This window comes from Pundamilia nyererei, unplaced genomic scaffold, assembly GCF_000239375.1.
Source record: "Pundamilia nyererei isolate P.nyererei 1_Seehausen unplaced genomic scaffold, PunNye1.0 scaffold00005, whole genome shotgun sequence".
Lineage (NCBI taxonomy): Eukaryota > Metazoa > Chordata > Actinopteri > Cichliformes > Cichlidae > Pundamilia > Pundamilia nyererei.
Window position 1 is genome coordinate 746,806 of NW_005187406.1, and position 20,703 is coordinate 767,508.

Genomic DNA, 20,703 nt, shown 5'->3' on the forward strand with positions numbered 1-20,703 from the left:
GAGAGAAGCGATTTAACATGACAAAGCCTGTCCCTGGTGATCCTCTCTTCTCTCCAGATCCTCGTGATCCTCTTCTTTTTTTTTCCCCCCTCTTGATCCTTGTCCCCCCTTTTTTATCTACCTCTTCGAGGCCTCTCCTTGTCCACTTTAGCCCTCTAATGCAAATAGCCCTTTTCTCCCTCCCATATTTACGACCCGCTTCCTCCACTGTTGAATATGCGCTTAAGAACGGAGGACTTTGAATGCTGCCAGCCACATTGGATTAGTGAGTGTCAATGGGCAGATAACCTCTCTGTTAGCAAGTGAAGTGCAAACACTAGAGCACAAGTATTCATGAAGGCCTTTTGGCCTTCAAACACCAGGAGAGGCAATGTGTGTGGCACTCCTGCCAATAAAGATGAATAGGGCCCAGTTAATGTGTGTGAACGTAATTCATTTCCTTTATCAAATGCACTTTCCAGCATTTCCTAGTGTGTCGTTGTTTTTAAATGCTAAAGACAGAAATGTGTTCATGATCTCCACTCTAACTGAAATCATCTGTCTCGCATCACTCAACTGTAATTTTCGAAAAAGACGTGCAGTGTTCACAAACTCACCCTCTCTCTAAACCATTGTTCCTTCCTCCCCAGCACCTGTCTCTCTCCATGATTACTTTAAGGTCACAGGAATATTTCCAGGCCCCTGACCCTCCAACTCTGCTTGTAATGCCACTGACCTTGAGGCTTTTATGGGAATAGAGGGAATTGAAGCTTATGTTGCACTCTTTCTAAGTGGCTCTGCAAAACGGCATCACCCAGATGAGTAAATGCTAACCTTCAAGGCTTTTTTTTTTTTTTGTCAGACCACACACTGAGTCTGTATTGGGTGGCCCAGGATTAGTATTGTTTTGGCACCCTCCTGGCTCACAGTGTGCATGAGTACAGTTTGTTGTCTTAGGGGGGAAAAAGCCCAAAAACATGTACACAGTCATCTGCTCATGCATAGTTCTATAATTAACCAATGCAGGCACTCTGTAACAGAGAGGCTTAATGTTTCATGAAGTCGTTTTTAAAGTCAGAGTGGTAACATTAAAGAGCAGTTTGCAAAGGGCCGGGGTTTTACTTGCATGTGTTCCTGTTATGATCCGATGATGACCTTGATCTTGAGTTGTACTGAAGTAACCCAGCTGTATGTTACTCCAGAAACGCTGCGTAAATTCCCTTTTATAATGGCTGACAAAGGAAGGTTACACTGTGGTTACACCTTCTGCTTTTTCTTACTTTGAACTAAACGTCTAAAAGCAAACATGCCAGCATGCGGAGCTTTTATCTGGGTCCTGCTTTTGAAATGTTTGTCTCACGTGTCACCATCCTCCCTTGGTCCTGTCGCTCATCTCGTCTTTTTTCTTCAGATGTTCTCTCCTCCCGCTGCCCTGCCTCCCCTCTTCTCTCCCTTAATGTAGGTCAGTCATTATACTCAGCTCTATACAGCTGCTAAATGTGTGTGATCAGCTTTTTAAAGTAACTCCATGTTCAATGGCAGATCCATTGTGGGCATCATGTGGATTAATGGCTCTCTAATCAAGAGCTTATATTCTTGCACTCACTATCACGGAGTCTCCACTATAGTTCGACAGGCTACTAAAATGTGCTGCTTTTCCAGAGCACATCCTGGTATCCTCTGGCTTACAGGGGCTGCCTTTTGCCCCCTTGTGCTCACCACCATGTCCCACACCATCAGCTCATGCCAGATATCTCCAGTCAGCCCGGGGCGAGTGCCAATTCACATAGTCCCAGTGTCAGTCAGCAGGCATGGACAGCTGCTGGGTAGAGTTACACCGCATCACTCGTGGTTGCAAGGGAGCGTTGTTGTCAGGGATCTTGTGGTTCTCTCCAGCTAGATGGCAGTCTTTGGATGCCTTCTGATGTGTTTGTCTTTTTGTTTTTCTTTCAGTTGGGTCCCTAAATGTTGGAGTGTTTTATTGCATTTATGAAATGTGTTTTAGAATTAGCTGTACCAAAAGCCAGCATGTGGCAGCAGCAGCAGCGGGACATAGCAGCTACTGAGGTTAACACGAAGTCTCCGTTAAAAAGTCTAGCACCCGTAGAGCTCACCTTTGCCATATGCTGAATCACTCATTTCTCTGCTCTTTCCCTCCCCCCACGATCCAGTTTGTCCACACATGTTCTCAGTTCGTTCTCCATTTGTGATAGGAAAACCTGGCGTGTTGTTATTTCAGAGTCCTGGCAGCACAGAGTGGGAAGTTTTCTTGGGCCCCTTGGAGAAGGATTTTGGGAACATAATGGGGGCCACTGCGCTGATAAAAACCAGGCCTCGCCTTGACAAGAAGATGCTGGTGTTCACACGCACATACAGAATATGACACAGTATACATGTTTGGAGAGGCAGATCCACATTTACATAAGTGCCAGATACAGTTTGACTGCATTTATAAATATAAACTTATTTGCTGCTTCACATCAGTTGTCTTAAAATGCAGAGATAGTTTTCCAGTGTTAGAACTGGAGCGCTTCCTGGAAATGTGAGCATTTGCTGGTGCACATTTACAATTTCATCGACCCCAAACTTGTAAAGGAGTAAACAAATTTTTTTGTAATGCTAATGCAGTCACGAAAAGGATCATAATTGGTGATGAGTGGTCTCTGGTTAAGACCTAATGACAGAACAAGCAGCGGTCTTTGTGAAAGAACCTTCTGTATCTCCAAAGAAAGCTTATCAGATCAGGAGTGCAACCAGGAACATTGTTTTCTTCAAAATTCCCAAAGTTCTGTATCGTAAATTCACCCTATTATTGGCGGTGTCATGTGAATTTCTTTCATCATCTTGTTGTATCTGAGAAACATTTGACTACCTTAAATTTAGCCAAAAATGTCTTGTCCCCTTCTCAGAATTGAAATTTAACGCAGCATTCAGACATATTGAGGATATCCAGTGAAAGTTGCACCAGCAGGTGGTCAGAATAGGACTTCCTATGAGAGATCCAAGCATAACATCTGCACTGAGAGCTGTGTTTGCTGCACGAGGATACCTTAAAGGGGACAACCGCCAATTTAAAATCCTTTAACTTTTGCTCTTTTCATACAAGACTTTTTGATTAACTACATTTTTGTTAGTTATTTCCCTTAATAAAGCATAAAATAAAAGTGCATCTCACTGTTACATTTATGCATGCAGACACTCCTGCTCGTCCAGGTGTGAAGATAAATTACCCATGCTAAACCCAACCTGCTGTTTTCCCCACTCCTGGTCCAAGACAAACATCACCATTTCCTGGTGTTGAGGAGAGATCGTAGTAACAGGCAAGAAAGACTCCCTACTCGGGAACCGCCTTGCCCTTCGGCCTCTGCTCGGGCCCTCATTTATCACTCACATACGTGTGTGTTTTTCTTGCAGTCTAGATGGGATGGGACGATTTTGGCGGCTTGGGGTGTTTGGCCCCAATTTGGTGCGTTATCCATCAAAAACAATTTTGTCTTGAGTAAGTGAAGTCTTCAAAACATGGTGCACAATAAAAACTTAAGCTGTCACATCAATTTCTGCTCTCTCTGCAGAATCTGGATATCTGCAATGGTTGCAAAATACTAGTCTGTCATTTCCCTGAAATGTAGACCACAGTGCGCTCACTTAAGTGGAAGTGATGTTACATCTGCTGCAGAAAATGATATAATCAGGCTAAACTTGTCAGTTTGAGCTTCCCTTCCTTTGCATTAAGGGCAGTGTGACGTCCGATGCTTTATTTTAAATGTATATGTGAATCATGTGACCTTCAAACAGGGCTTGGAATCAGTTGTTGTTGCACAACTCCGGAAATATGTGGTCGCTATTATGCTCAGAAAGCCTGGAGACCCGCTAGTGACAGAGTCCTGTAACTTCACGCGTTCCTCTGTCACTTTGTCCTCCTCTCATCACCTCGCTCTGCCCCCTCTCTGTACGTTGAGATGGTAGAATGAAGGTTTTACATGCAGCAGCTTAGGTGGAGCACATCCAGGGAAGTAAGGCAATCCCCAATAATCTCCCTAACCCAGCTTCATACGAGCACTGATTGTGAGCAGTCTGCTCGTCTTACCTATGAGTCTTTGTCTTTGCATGTTTAGGTGGCACACTCACATTCAAACTAAGCTGTAATCATGAGCCATTTTGATTTAAAAGATATTGCTCGAAGGAACTTCACATGAGAGCGCAAATGTCTCAATATCTCAGGCTGATCACAGGTTAAATGGTCTTTACACCAACTGCCCCCAGTACAGAGTCCGTGCGATGTCTGATTATGCTGATTTTCTGCTTTAGGGCAGCACAGGTAATTGTCAGGTGATTTCACAGTCAGCAGCCTGTTGTTATCTATGCTTGTAGTGTGAACACATCCAAAGCAGGTTATCTCCTGCTGAGGGCTAAAGCTTGTGTCCTCGCCCCATTCTCCCATCGTTACCAGCAGTTTTTATGAAAACAGCTGTGGAGACATGATTACCATTGCTAGCCCTCCACCAGGAAAACTTCAGTTATATATTGTTGATTATTTTGTGTGTTGACAAGCAGAAATTTGAATATGACTGCTGCTCAAAGCTCTGGGACTCACATTTGGCAAGGATGAACTGGAAAAATTCACTTAGCGGAGGAGGCTTTGCGCTCCACTCCTGCCCGATGTTAACCTCCCCAGGCTCTCCTGTTTGTGAGCGTGTGTTTTCGCTTACGCCTGTCAGCCTCGCCACCAGTTTCCTCCCCCTTCTCCCATCTAATAACTGTTCGCACTCTGTGTTTGAACACAAACACACCCCACTGGTCGTCTCCTTACAGCTGTCAGTCTGTGCGTGTGTGTGTGTGTGTGTGTGTGTGTGTGTGTGTGTCCTCGCTCCGGCTCATATTCAGATGCCGTGCGTGACTTTGCCATCAGTAATCGGTGTGAAAGCAGCGAATGGAACCCCAGTCCATTTTCAGCAGAGAGCTGTTATGACGCTTTGTTAGAGAATGGCAGGATTTCCCCGTAAGCAAGGAAGCGGTCCCATTTCCCCCTTCGGTAATTGAAGAGTGCTGACAAAGCATTCCTGTACATATGTGTGTAAGTTTTTTTTTGTCTGTTATGCTTACACGCATTCCTTACATTGAAAAACAGAAATAAAGTCTGAATATTTGGTAAAAGTCAAACACCGTGCATGAATGATGCCCTTCTCTGCTCGCTTGCTGCTCTGTTACAGCGCTTAGGTTGCTGCTTTTCGTTTTTGTGGACAGTCATGATACATTGGCTTACAACTCCCTAGGCTTTCTCTATCCACAGGGCTGTTCCATCGGCCATCCCACCTCATTATTTTAAGCAGACTTCAAAGCGAGTCCTAATGCAGCAGCCTGTGGCATGGTGGTCTGTCTGGTGTCTCTTCTCCAGCACACACTGTACAGAAACACAAATGGAAGTCTATATGTCGTACGTAGCGTACAGATGGCCGGCATGTGTCTGTACATGTGCATGTCTGTGTGTCCAGATAATCTAATGGAACCCAGAGAGCGCAATAGTCTGACTGAATAGGGTTCAGCTAAGTGGAGGACCCCGATGAAGCCCTGTCTCTTTCTCCATCCCTTTTTTTTTCTCCTTCCTCTTCTGCAATAGTCTTTACTACAGTTCAGCCAGCCAACCAGCCAGCCTGCTAATGTACTTAGCTTCTCCCTAATGATGGTGAAATCTCATTAATATGCCTCACAGCTGGCCCCAGTAACCAGTGGGGATGAAGGTAATCAAATCTCAGAGGACTAACCTAGAGCTGAACCTCAAGAACTGCTCGGCAGCACTGGGCCGAGACGGCCTGGTGTCTGGAGGCTTGATAATAGCCAGTGGGGTTTGTGTATGTGTGAGAGCGTGTATGCCTCTTGGTCTTGATGCCTTTGAAGTGCTGATGTTAGCCAGGCTATCTTGTGTCAGTATTACATCTAAGGATAGTTTATCATAAGAATAAATTTCATTTCATTCTCGTGCATATTTGTCCATTTAAGTCTAGTGTTGCGGTAATTGCTTATGGAGGATGTGGCTGGGAGGCCTCGGCTTCGCTCTAAGTGCACTTGTGGCTCATGATGTATGCAAAGTGAATTTGAAGAGCAGCATTACAGACCACTCACACTTGAACTTAATTAAATCAAAAATGCTTTGGCTCTGAGTTCGAGAACACCGCACTACATTAAGCTATTAAGACATCTGGGGGTAGCTTGCACGCACGTGCACATGCACATGTGTATAAGACTTGTCTGGGAATCAAAGGAGTTGTGTAACTAAATTAAATCAAGGTGCTTGGACATACTGGTCATTCAGAATTGGTTTTATTAGATAACTCTGTTCTTTTTGTGTTTGGCTCCTCGCTACAATTTCTAACCGAAGAATGCTTCAAACTTTTCATTGGTAGCCGCCGTTCGTAACTCTCAGACACGGTCACGAGTCAGCGGTCAGACAAAGCTTCCTTTAAGGGAAGTTCTGCAGTTCCAAGTCATCGCCATGTCAAGTTTGGTTTTCGCTGGTTACACCTGGCAGTCTGTGTCGCTTATTCCCGCTGCTGGGACTCGTCTGACAAAATTCCAGGCTGCTGCAGACTTTCATTCACCCTTGTGTCTGCTTAACAACTGTTGCAACCATATGGTTTGTGTTTCAGTTCCCCACTGAAGCACAATAGATTTCTTATCAGTAACTCCTACCGACATCCCCTAAGGTTATTGTCTGCTCTTTGTTGCTCTGCCTTGGTTAAAGGAGTGATACTCTAGCTGAAGTTAACAGCGGTGACTTAGCTCTGGAAGGGGCTCGGATCTGGAAACCTTAAAAGACACACACATCCCCAGTGTTAACGTGTTTCAAGGATATTGAGGGAAGCTCTCCAGGCGAGCGTGAGTCAGTTTTTCCACTGCTTGTGCGTATGATATTTGCAGATCATACAAAAGGCAGGCTTGTAAGATGGGTGGTGTTGATCAGAGCTTGGATGCAGGCTGGTGTTGAATAATGCCTGGGTGAGAGCTGCTTAAGGACTAAATAGCTCTGTCCTCTCTTCTGAGCTCCTCTGCCTCTCTGTCCACAGGCCTGCCATTGTTTTGCTCCATGCCTCAGCTTGACAAGGCTCCAGAAGCCAGCCATTGTATTTAATTACAGTCGCCAGCCCTCTCACAGACTCTTATCCCTGTGTCCCAGATTTCCATGGGTGCTCTCATTAAGCGAGTGTACATTCTGTGTGTGTTTGTTTTCGACTGTTGGGTCTTTTTTAAATGGCCGTTAGAGACCCTTTAGCCTGCTTTAAATGTAAGCATAGGTGTGTGTGTGTGTGTGTGTGTGTGTGCATGCGTGTGGGTGGGTGGGTGGCACATCTGTTTGTCTATGTGTTTCTAATGATGGCAGCTTTAATGTGGATGAATAGTTCTGTGGTCACCCTAATAATGCAGGGCTGTAATCAGTCCACATCAAGAGGCGCAGAAGAGCGCGCAAAACTGTGAATGTTTTTTTTCTTTTCCCTTCTATCCGTAATGAGAAAAGATGCGGTGTTATGTAAGGCCTGCTCTATTTAAGTTTAATTTGTTTGACATGAGTGTGGTGACTACATGGCCCAGTGGCATGGGCAAAGACGGCTCATAATGACACCAATAAAACGGCAATATGCAAACAAAGGGCAGGCCGTCTCCCTGCCCACAATCTGTCGTCCTTGTCATGTTCATTCAGACCGAATCCTTCACGTCCTTCGGACAAAATTACCTCCTGTATTTGTAATTTCTTTTCTGGATATGTCCACACATGTTCTCTTGGATGTATTATTCCTGGCCTCTATTCTCTGTTATGTTTATAATTGGATTGAATGCCTGGATTGAAGTGCAAACAGAAGTTTGTGTAATATAGTTAAGTCTAGGGTGGTGCTTTTTCTTTCCATACCACCTGCCGATTTAGTGCAAATATTTTATTTTTTTCATGGTTGAGCTGCAGCTTGAGTTTTCTCATCTGACGCATAAATCTTTAAAGATGCGGCGATGAGGACACTCCGCTTTCAAGATTAATTTCAGTGATCATTACACAACACTAACTTGTATAACCAAACAGATGCGTTCCCTTTGTATTACCAAAAAAAAATGAATGACGAGATATTTGATAACTGAAGCTTAATTCATGATGAAGCGTAGGAGGGTGAATTCAGTGGCCTCACAGTCAGAGCAAAGAAGCTACCCTGATGTCTGGTGGTACATCTTTTTTTTTTCTTTTTCGATTTTTATTATTTATTTATTTTATTTTTAATTGCTTGCCAGATGGCGCCAGGATGAACCAGCTATGGCAGGGTATTGTAGCGTCTCTTAGTACCCTTTAGGCTCTGCATACACGTTACCTCTTTGATATCAGTGATGATAGATGCTGGTGAGGTTCTGGTCCAGTTAAATCACCTGCTGCTCTGGATAAGATTCCAGTTTGATGCTTTCTGTAATGAGCTCAAGTGAAGTGAAAGCTCAATCTAGAGCTGATAACTCTGCTCTTTATGTGTGTACGCATTGAGCAAGAAGCCAGTCGTGTCCTTTATCACGCTTTTTTATACTTTTGAGTCTGAGAGTATGTTTTAAACCACTACAGTGCCCATGTCTGGCTTATATGAATTGTTATGATCAAGATAAAATGAAAGCTTAATTTGATGCGCATCTTAAAATCTGGCAAATCTTTGTAAACTTTGCTGCGCAGTGAGACAGCCTCCACCCCCTCTCTCCATCTACGATGCCTGCAGGCAGTGAATCCATCAGGAGCGGGTGTGAGATGGATACAGCTGATTTTGGCATTGATTATCCTTCCCAGGCTTCTGTGTTTGTCAGTTAAAATGATCACTTCAGGTCCGAATTTTACCAATAAAATATGATCGAAAGCAGGTTGGAGCTGGACCTTCTTGCTTTGACTTTAGTCCCGTTCTTTGTATCCAAGCACAACTAAACGGGTGATCACACGAGTTCAACTAAATGGGGAATCGTGAGTCAGATTGAAGATTTCTTTTGATTTCAAATAGTCTCTTGGACAGATATACCACCTGCTGATGACTCTGAAGCTTCAGGGAGGAGTAAAGCTGATGTCTGTAGGCAGTTCATCTGTTTTGTATTTTTGTCTTTTGCTTTATTACTCAAACAACACAGTTTTCTTCCCTAAAACTAGATTTGTTGTTCCTCCTTTTATCTCCACCCTTCATTATCCAAAAAGATCATTTTCATTCCCCATATCCCCCCTCTGCTCACTCCATAAAACTTTTTTTTTTTTGCTTTTAAAAATAATGAAAACCACTATCTCCCCCCTCTGAGCCACATATTTCCCCCCTTAAATCACATTGACCAATTTACACCAAGAGCTTTAAAGGTCGCCGTCGGTGCGAAAGTGGCATACGACATCTGGGCCTCATAAACGACGCCTCTCGCTATGCTAGGCCTTATTAAGTGTCACCGTTAGCTGATGCAAAGTGAGCTTTATTACTTTGAAGCTTAGCTGTTCTGACACCTGAAACCCGCTCGGACACGCAGTATGTTTTTTTTTTTGTTTTTTTTTTTCTTTCTCTCTCTCTCCTGATGGCAGAGATAACAAGCAGGCTTTGGAGGGACTAGATTTTGGTGTAGTGTGATTGTGTCTGTTACCCTTTTCCAGGAAACAGGAACATATAAGGGTGTCAGATTTATTGTGATTGTTCTGAATATAATCTTCTCTTGCACCATCTGCTCTGTTCGCGTAGAGACTGGCAAGTAGACACCTGCACAGAGACAGTATAAAAGGATAGTTGTGTGTGCATGTGGGGGGCGGGCAGGCAGGCAGGCATTCTTTTGTTATTTTGCCCACTGTGCAGTGCAGGCACCATGCAAGCGCAGGGTTTGTCTGAAGTGTAGTCACGTGGAGTGTGTTGCTGAGCCAACCCCCTCTGATAATATACTGTACACGGCTTGTTTACACACAAGCACTGAGGTGCTGGTAACTCCTAAGCCTCTTGCCAACGCACACTCTCTCTCTCTGTTAAGCTGATGATGCTGGGTGGAGCAATGTGGGTTAAAAGGGTGCACACCTGCATGTCATGAACCTGAACCTGCTTTGAGTGCCATAGCATGGGATTCTAAAGCTCCAGTCTGCTCCATCACTCGTGTGTTTGTGGCTTATTTTCTGGCTTTATTTATAAGTTACAGGGTGAAGGTCTTTGCTGTGAATGTGTGTTGTTATATCTAATGGAAGCGCTGTGTTTTGTAATACACAAAACATTGAGGCCAGTGAAGGGAGGTTACTTCTGTATAATCCTTGGTCGCTTTGTTTACCATGTACATGCACAAATGATATGACAGGATACATGCTGTTTGTATGTGTGTGTCATTCACTCAAACAGAGACTCCGCCGCACACAGTTATGCAATTTATAAAGTGGTGCTTATTCTTTGTGACAAATAAATAAGGGTGCAGAGCAATCGTCTTGCCTCTTCAGTGTGTCTCCCTTTTATAGCCGAACTGGCCCTCGGTCCACGTTTCTGTATTCCTGCCTCAATGAGCTCGGTGTAGTGGTTCATGAATCTATTATCCACCTGCTGCTGGTTCTGTTTAGAGTAGCACATCAAGCTCGCAGCTGATAACCAATGTGGAAGGAGGATTACCTTCGCCACCTGCAGTCCCAAGTCTGTGGAGTTGGAGTACGTCCGACTGCTGGACGAGGCGCCAGTGAAGCAGCTAAATGTTGTGGATAGTGTGCCGACCAGAGATAGCTGGTCAGAAGTGACTGAACTTTCAAAATAAGAATGAAGGGACTTTTTTTTAGAAATGCTACAATAAGACACCAAATGTACTTTGGAATAACTTGATATACCTTACTGCTCTTTGGTTTGTCATTTCACCCTTTACTTAGTAATTAACCTCATGTTTACCTGTGTGATATTAAATAAGCTTGTGTGGGGTAGTGGAGTTTCAAAGACCTGTATTGGTTGGTGAGAATCAGCTTGTTTCTCTTGACTAGTACAGCGTGCACCCTTAATCCTTTTTATATTTTGAAGCACTTAAAAAGAGCACGAAATTTAAAAGGCACAACTCGAGGCCGCCTGGAGAAAACCTGCCTTTGAACCCTGCTTGCGATGTAACCCCCTGCTGTAATGTCCAAACAGAGGCAGAGAAACCACGTATTCAGCTGTAAATAAGAATGTTGTAGAGGAGTGGATTCATTTGTGCTCCCTCTGTGTGTGCAAGAGTGTTTGTTCTTTGAAGGCATCTTTCCTGTGGCTGATCTGAAAACACTTGAAACTGAGAGCGTTCCCCCTTCATGTTGTTTGCACTGGATTGTTTAAGATCTGTGTGAGTGTCTACACGAGATTATGCGTTTATCCCACTCATTGATTATTGCTAGTGTGCCGGAGCTCCATCTTGCAGCGTCCACTAACCTTTTTCTCTTGTTGCTCTTTCCTCTCCACAGCAATAGAGACCCAGAGTACCAGCTCAGAGGAGATAGTGCCAAGCCCGCCCTCGCCTCCCCCTCCACCCCGCGTCTACAAGCCCTGCTTTGTGTGCCAGGACAAGTCCTCAGGGTACCACTATGGTGTCAGCGCCTGTGAGGGTTGCAAGGTGAGACTCCCGGCCTTCCTCTGAATCTGCCAAGCAAGCAAGATATTTGTCAATCTTATTGCTTTCATGTGATTTCCACTGGAAAGAAAAAAGAAAAAAAACTTTTTATAGCTCATATGATAAAAATGATGAATCACATCATTTTGAGTATTTCACACCCCCTGTTTTTTCTCTTCTTCTTCTGTTGACTTTAGATGTCTTTGAATGCATGTTGAGAATTATCACTGACATTATCACTGAGCTGTCTAATCAAGAATATGAAAACTCAGGCCTTTACACGTATATGATAAATGTGCCTCTTATCATGAACAAAATGTGAAATTTTGTTATCTAGTCATCGTTTTTTTCTTTCTTTTTGAGTGTTGCTGCTCCTCGTATCGCCTTCTTGCTGACGTGTCTGCATCGGTTGTCCATTATCAATACAGCCATGTTGCACAGGTGCAGAAGAGGCCTCATAACGCCCATCTGTTCTGTTATCAGTTGATAGCTGCTGTGTGCACGTGTACACGCTCTCCTGTTAGTGTGAGCACACAGACTTCTTTATCTCACGGCTCCCAAGGCAAGGAGCCAGAGTTGTGCAAGCTTGGAGGAGGATAGAGATGAGGCGCTGGGATCTGTGGAATCTAATGTAATGTTACTGCCAGGTGCATACCTTATATCTGCACGGTGTGTGCATTTCACAAACCCAACGTGCTGTTAATATTTTCTGTTTACGCTCTGGTCGTCTTCTAGCTATCAAAAAAAGCGAAAGTCTTCGCCTTTAAAACATGCTGTATGTTTGGCACAGGCAGGGTGGTGTACTAGTTGTGACCAATGGCTCCTCGGCCAGTGTGTATTTGTTTCCATACGTGCACGGATAGTAGCCTAATGAAAGGAAACGGGTACTGAAAAAAGAAAAGTCCACATTAAAGGACACACACTCAGGCGGGATGTAGAAATGCAGACGCTACCATTCAAAGACTGAGAGGCCTAAGCTGGTTGAGAGCGAGAGAGCAGACTGTGCTCTGGAAGGCATGAAGAAGCAAAAAGAAAAAAGAGGAGAGAGAGAGAAGCTGGGATGGCTGGAGGGGCAGCAGATTAGGGCACAGGGGCCAGAGCTGAACTCACTGACACCAAAAGTAAAAGATGGTCAGCGCCCCAGAGCACAGGGGGAAGGGATAAAGTAAGGAAAAGAATGCACAAAGGGAGGAGAGCACAGGAAAGTTGGGAGTGTGATACAAAGTACACCCGGCTTTCCAGCAGGTTAATACTTGGCAGAGTAAATAAATTGGGCCAACAACAATGCTGCTTATTGTGCTTCTCCATCCACTTTCCAAGGAAAATCCTGGTAGTTTGACGATTAACAAGTAGCATTTTTAACTGATGGTTTAGCAAAAGACAGCAGTTTACAGCCACCACTTTGGTCAAGATGAAATTTAGTTTTTGCATGTCCTTACGTGTGATAAGTAGTAATGGAAATATATGTAAGTATAATGTTGGCAAAGCTGTCAGTCTTTGTTTCATGTTTACAGCAGAAGATGTTCAGTGTCTGAATGCACGAGAATGGTGATGTTGTAGTTGCTCTTCTTGATATTTTTACTATTCACCGCTTTTGTAATTATCATGTATGAACTCGAGTATCTGAATATGTATTTATTTTACTGTTTTAAGTTTTGGAAGCAAAGGAGGGTCAGAAGTGTCATAACTGTGTGCTGCCATATCCGAATATGTGAAAACATGTATGAATCCATTTAAATACGTGAATGTCTAAAATATATTTGAAATAATTTCATTTAGAATCGGCATGTGCATGACATTTTGTGAGTGGTGTCAGATTATAATAGCAAACAGTTTGAACAACAGGATGATGCTTAGCATTACACCAGCAGTGAACTGCACACATGTTGTTGTCAGGTTTCCCTTCATCTGTCAGTTTTGCACCTTTACCAGTGTCAGGTGCCAGTTTATTTTCAAGGAGCTGAAAGAGGCTTTGAAAACATCATTTATTGCAAAGATTTCTTTGTTTTCTTGGTACGAAGGAAAGCATGTGCGATCAGTCTAATTTTTATATTAAACGTCAGGAACTGCTGGATTTCATATTTGGTGCATGCCTAGTTTTCACCCCCACAGATGTGCAGATAATGGTGATGCACAGCTACTTAAGTATGCTGTATTTAGTAAGCTTGTTACCTGCTACAGTTAGTTATGGTAAATGGTAAATGGCCTGTATTTATATAGCGCTTTACTAGTCCCTAAGGACCCCAAAGCGCTTTACATATCCAGTCATCCACCCATTCACACACTGGTGATGGCAAGCTACATTGTTATTTATACATTGTTAGTTATACATTCATCATCTTCAGTTAAGGGCCACAGGGGCTGGAAGCTATCCCAGCTGTCATAAGACAGGTGGCAGGGGTACACCTTGGACGAGTACAGGGAAAACCCGGGCATGTCGAGAGCATGCAAGCTCCAAACCAAAACCAAAAAACACAGTTGATGGGTGTTGTTTTTTTTCTTCCCAGAACCATCATGCTGGGATTTGATGATGCTAACGACCTCAGTGGCTAAGGGTTATCCTGTGAAACTACCATTAAGAAGGAATGACCAATTCAGGAATATACAATTTGGTTTTTATTTTTAAATTAGCAAGTTGGGATTTCTAGACATTTAATGCGTTTTAGTTGTCTGTGGCACAGAGAGTGGATATCAGGCTTGGTGCAAAGCTGAGTGGGCGTATCCATTTTCCCCCCTCTGATTGTTGGCATGTAATGAGCTCTGACTTTGATCTCAAAAGATGCACTGCAACAATGCGGCTATTCCAAGTCTTAATCTGCTTTTAATGTTTTCACTTAACATGTATCCCCATTGTCTCACAGGCAATAATTAAGCAGGGTTATAAGATACATAATGAGGCTAAATCACACCTCATTCTAGTGTGTGTGTGTGTGTGTGTCTACTGATTTTGAACACACCTTGTGTCACCTCAGGCAGTTTTATCTGCATTAATCTGAGAGGTTTTTGATATAAAAATGGAAAATATAAAGCAGTTTCTTTCACATATTCAGATGGCAGTGTTAAAAAACAACTGTAAAATTCACACTACAACATTCTGAAATGTGGATAGTCTTTTTTTAATATTATTATTATTCCTTAACGAACTGAATCGGTTATAATACACTTCCTTTGGTTGGTTAAAAACTCTAAACGGTGTATTAAGCACATGATGAAGACATCTTTAGTAGTTGGAGTGTTGCTCTTTCTGACTGTAGAGCAGTTGTGTCAGAACCAATATTGCAATCAGCCTTTGAAGGCTTTCATGCACTGGAGATGTAACTGATATTTTAGTCAGTCATGAGATATTCTGCACAAAATAAGCTGTTTCAGATGAAAAGCAGTAACGTACTAGATAGGTTTCACTGTCAGTTTTCGACGGCCTCTCTCCCCCTGCAACACCTCCGCTATATACAAATTCTGCTCTTTCATCTCTTCGCATTCAGGTCATAAAATTTTTATCTAGAAAACCACGAGCAAATTTGGCATGCATGCCTTCTCAGCTGAATAGGTGTGTTACTGTGAATGGTAGATTATTAACCAGATAGAGAATGCATGAATAATGAGCGGCTCTACTCAGTCAATCAGATATATTGAGTAGATACAGGGAGGGAGCCACTGTTAGACTGAGGCAGAGGTGGGGGAGGGAGCAGTTAATTGGGCGCTTCTTTGCATTACCAAACAGGCAGGCAATAAAAACATAAACCTCTGTGCTCCATTCAAATGATGTCATTGCCCTAACAGCACAACAATTCATCAGGTTAGTAACATGTTGTCATAATCGCACTAAAACTCCTAAAACCTCATTAGTTCGACAGCCGCTGTCACCTGCTGGTCCCATCCCTCTTCACAAACCGCTGCCTTCCTCACTCAGTAGCTGCAGTAATAATTTGAAAAGTTCACCATGCCTTCACCGCATCTCTCACTTCAGAGGAGATGACTTGGCATAGCATACTCAATAATTCAACACTACAGGCGTGAGAATATATACGGTGTCTCATCTGAGACTGGGGTAAGTTGAGGGTTAGCAGCGTCTGCTTTACTGCAGCATGCCAAACTACAAAGGCGTTTCCTGGGGGCTGCAGTGAACGGAGGAAGCAGGAGCGGGGGGGGTATCGAGCTCTGCTGCTTGGAGACAGCTCATTCTCTTGTTTAAGTTCTACCGCTCGCAAACACTTACTAGAATTGCACTTCTCTTTTTTTTCCCCCCCCCTGCAGATATTAACACTTAAACATTAAATATGCATGCCCACCCCCTCATGTTTATGTTTTTGTCTTTGAGGCATGCCAGTGCAAAGCAGGCATTCTTTCTTCCTGGTATGCACTGCAGTGCAAGGGAAGTGGCTATTTCCCCAAAAAAAACAACAACAAAAAAAACCCCAACCTCCCCGTGATGAATGTCCCCTATTTGCTGTTTTTCTTTTTGTTAAACAAAGCCTTTATTAGTGTGCGGGCTGTTGCAATAGTTGTTTCGTAATAGGAGCAAGAGCACAGGCCTGCATATACACACGTCCATGACCGCAGTAGGAGGTTGGGAACGCGTTCCTAATCCAGGCGCAGTGTGATATTCGTGTCAGAGAAGATTCCTGTGCTTCCCTGTGAACTCACCAACTCTAGGCACTCCTTACATCCCACTTAGTAAAGCATTTCCTCACACACGTGCACAGAGCGGAACGTGATCGCAAGCACACGAAGCTCTTAACCAGGTAGACAGCAGGGAATTTAGGAGCACATGACACTCGCAATCACAAATGCACTAGGAACCATTCACTCGTCCTTTTCGTGCCTCCCTCCCTTCTCCCTCCTCTTGCCGCCCTCATCTCCACTGAACTCTGCAGGGTGGCTGACAGGCCTGCTGAGGGCTCTTGTCGCCGGGCGGATTAAGCGGTGATACAAAAAGAGGCTTAAGAGCCACAGGAAGCAATGACTCCTAAAAGGAGGAGTTGGAGGGGGTGGTGGTGGTGGTGGCAGGAACAATCGACTGCCCCACGAGCCAGCAGCAACAGCCAATCAGGAGGTGCTGCAAGCGGGCACCTGAGCCTCTGCATTATCTGCAGGCGGTGGTCAATCCTCTGATGACCCTGGGGTCAGGGTCGGGGCACTATTGGATCAAAGAGGAGATGATACTCGCCCAAACAAAGACTGGAGAATTATCCCTCAGCTTCAGCAGCTATAAATAAGCTACAATCCTTGTTCTTTTTCACTTGATTGTTTGCTCAGGTTGCACTGTGAGATAACAGCTCTTTTCCAGGGTGGCGGCTGGGGGTGAGAGGGGGTTGGAAATATCTGAAAGCAGCAGAAAATGCATTGTTTATTTGCTGGAAGCATTGCAATAAAATGCACATTTTATTTGGAAATTGTGTTTTTCACCCCCCCCCCTTTTTTTTTTCTTTTTCTTTTTTTTCAAATTAAAAAAAAAAAAACCTGACATGTTGCAGCACAGATGTGAGGCGCTTACAAAGTCAGGAGAAAAAAGGGTTTGACGAGGTGACCTGAGCACCAAATGGCTTTCTTTTCTAGCCGGAGATGGAGGCCATCATACGTAATCACAAGTATCGCCCACACCTGTAAAGTGCCTTGTTGAAACAGATGACAAACGTGACAAACTGCGCACAGTTCCCCTATCAGGAGCCTGAATGACTCTGTGGCGGGAGGACAGGAGATGTAGAAAGAGGCCGGTGATCCGGGAAGGACAAATTGCGGGCTTAGATCCATCAGCCATCTGTCAGCTAGCAAAGCTAATCCCTCTGCGTGGGATGGGGCTCCCTGGCAGCTCCTCTACCCCACTCCACCCCAGCTCCCTCTCGCCCGCCCCAGCTGGTCCCACCCACAAAACATGACCCACCTCGTCGCATCAATACTGACACTGACCTGTATTACATTTGTCCAGAGACCTGCTTGCTGACTACTCACTCAATTGGGCTTAATTTGCATTAACCTCTCTTTATCTTTCTGACATGATTGGGATGTTTAAGCAGTGCGGCTGCACGGGTGAACATTGATTTTTATTGCATGGGCATATTAAGGAATATATAGGTTGGGATGCACTACTTTTCAATGCATGCGAGATGGTCTGTGTTCTCTCAGGTTGAACTTTGCACTGCTTTTTACCTTTTCTTTTTTTTTGTATTTAAATTTTTAGGGAGTTAAAAATGATCTTACCACATTCTTGGTGTGCATGTCGTATAAATCTGATATTTTTTTGCTCGTGCTTGTGCAATCAAAAACTAGTTTGTGGTCCACAGAAATCTCCCATTTCAGCCTACTGACCAAAAATGAGTTCATTATCCTTTTTTCCCCTCATCTCCCATGGGGCTGGATTACATTTTATTTCTTACACAACACTTTTAGCCTATAGTCAGTCTCTCTCTTTCACTCTCTCCCTCTCGCTCTCGCTCTCTCTCTCTCTCTAATTATATGCACTTGGCCTGGATCTAGAATTGCTTATTTCTGGCTCTCTAAACTAGGCCATGGTTATGTGACACCCAATAACCCTGTGCCTTTTACCCCAAAAGCCTTTGGACTTGGAAAAACCTCCCGAATCGTTTATTGTTTAGGTTTCTCATTTGAGCTTTCTCCGAGCAGGTGGGCAGCCTCATAAGTTGGTGACAGTTCACTGACCATTATCTCTGTAGTGATTACACACAGATTACGCCACTGCTGGACTTGGCTGTTGTTTGCCTTTTATTTGCAGATGTTTCTAAGTATTCAGCATGGCCTCTTTTTGCTTCTTATTTCTAAATTGTTTGCTTAATGTGAACTGGACAAAAGGCGAATGCCATAATAAAGGCGCAATTTGGACGAGGAAGCCTAAACACATGTAGTATGCAAAATTGCTTATAATTTTACTACTAACTGCTCCATTTCCTATGGCAGTCATATTTCTACCAATGATTCCACCGACACAACCCTCCCATTGTCTCTTCAATACCTTACACGTCTGTCTCTCTGTCACGCAGGGCTTCTTTCGGCGAAGCATTCAGAAAAACATGGTGTACACTTGTCACCGGGAGAAGAACTGCATCATCAACAAAGTCACCCGCAACCGCTGCCAGTACTGTCGGTTGCAGAAGTGCCTGGAAGTCGGGATGTCGAAGGAGTGTGAGTAAAAACGTGATCATTTTTACCCAGAGTGCCCTGCCCTCACAGGGCATTTAGGGACAAGCACAGATCTCATCACCGCTCTTTAATCCCAGGGTTTTTGACATGATTGTGGCCACCGCAGGAAGTCTTAAGTCGCAGCGTTTGTTGACATTTGCTCCTTTGCTAACATTGCGTAAGAATTCATCCCCATCCTCCAGCACAATCTGACAACACATGTCATAATCTACTCGATAGGTGGAGTCTTATCAAGATTATCAAAAGAAATTAAAGCACAAAGCTTTTCCGATTTTTCCATTTGAAAAGAATATCCACCGTATGTGCGAGCGGCAGAGATGCAGTCGTGATGCAGACTGGCATTAGCAGTCAGGGTGTCTCCAGGCTTGGCAGGCCTCTGTGATGAATATGTTCTCACCTGCCGAGAGTGAAAGAGCAGGCGTCTGCTCCAATCATTGCACCCCCGGGGGCTGTGTGAACACACACATACACGCATGCAGTCAGACTTGATAAAGTAATTGGGAGAGGTGTGACCACAGAGGCCAGCAGGGTTTTTACCTCAACCAGATCACATGACACACACACACACACACACATATACTTACTTCCCAGCAGAAAAGAGAGGGAGAGTGCTTGTGTGTAGGCGGGGGATGCTTTTATATTCTGATAAACACTTTTTAATGGTCTGAAACTGGGCATGTGTCGATTTGAAAATCATAATAAAAATCACGTGATCAGAAAGTGCAGCACGCCTCCTTCCTGTTTAAACACTCTTGCGTACAGCTTTCCTTCCTCAGTCTCTCTGCGCCTCCTGTCTTCCCGGAGCTATTTACCTCCTCTCTCTGCTGCAGAAAGTGCAGGGAGCGCTCCCCACGCCACAGCACTGTGGCTTACAGTAAAAGAAGTTATCCTCTGAGCTCCTTACCTTTGAATGGGGCCATTAATCATGGTTAGAAAGATCACAGCAGCCAGTTCTTTTACACACACAGGCACCGAGGCACCCAACACACAACAGACTGGAGTTGGAGAGCCATCTAGTGGTGACTGTATAGTACTGGATAAGAGAGAGAACAGGCAGGGGAGGGCTTTTCTGAAGTAGACTCAAGGGAAGGATGTATGATTGTTATAAGTTTATAGTTTTCTAGGCTCCTTTTGTTGAGCTGCTTTTGGTTTTTACTTGAATACTTTTTTTCCGGAGTGTGTTCATGTTCTGCAGGTTTCATATCACACAGTGCTGACTTTGGCCAGTGGAACTGGTCTGGTGTGGCGAGGCGGGAGGGACTGGCCATCTGGGGCCAGCAGGGACTCTCTCTTCGCCTCTGACACAGACACGAGAACGGGCACGCTCATCAAAGTGCACTGTTCACCATAATTCCATGCGCACGTATGCCTAAATTATGCGCATACAAGGTGACAAACACAAGCTGGTAGGAATAAAAAGCCCGTAACAGAAATACACTCCGACAGCTTCGCTTGGAACGGCATACACTTCCCTGTCAAACACACACGCAGAAGGTGGACCCCCCGCTAGTGCCGGGGGACGTCTGGGTGACCTTGTGTCTGCTGGCAGACAGCTCCAGATGACAGTGCCATGCCTGCTGCCAGGTGGCAGTGGCACACAAGACAGAGCCGGGAGGAGCGGGGAGGGCGTTGGCAGCAAGCGGAGGGTTACAAGGGAAACGCCTGTAAAGGCTAGTGCCAGCTTCAACCTGACTGTGTGTGGTTGAAGCGGACAGCTACGAGCAACAGCTGTTCCAAGAGATTGCAAAAGCTGCAACATTGTTCTCTAAATTTTGTGAGAAATATGTACATTCTCAAGAAGAAAGGGGGGGGAGGGACAAGAAGCAGAAGTTTCAAGTAAAAGGCTGTATTTATAGCAAATCAGTTCCACTTTTTAACTGTTGTTATACAGTGGGGCAAAAAAGTATTTAGTCAGCCACCGATTGTGCAAGTTCCCCCACTTAAAATGATGATAGAGGTCAGTAATTTGCACCAGAGGTACACTTCAACTGTGAGAGACAGAATGTG

General features: G+C 44.3%; 1 protein-coding gene across 9 annotated transcripts in view; it reads left to right on the plus strand.

The window, feature by feature from the left end:
- The window catches only part of raraa (retinoic acid receptor, alpha a), a 145,908-nt gene that overhangs the window by 117,303 nt on the left and 7,902 nt on the right, over positions 1 to 20,703 (plus strand). For all 9 annotated transcript variants that reach the window (XM_005721629.1, XM_005721633.1, XM_005721630.1 and 6 more), the window contains 2 exons: positions 11,396 to 11,544; positions 18,537 to 18,678. In XM_005721629.1, coding sequence (XP_005721686.1) covers positions 11,396 to 11,544; positions 18,537 to 18,678 — 291 coding nt within the window. The remainder of the gene's footprint in view (positions 1 to 11,395; positions 11,545 to 18,536; positions 18,679 to 20,703) is intronic.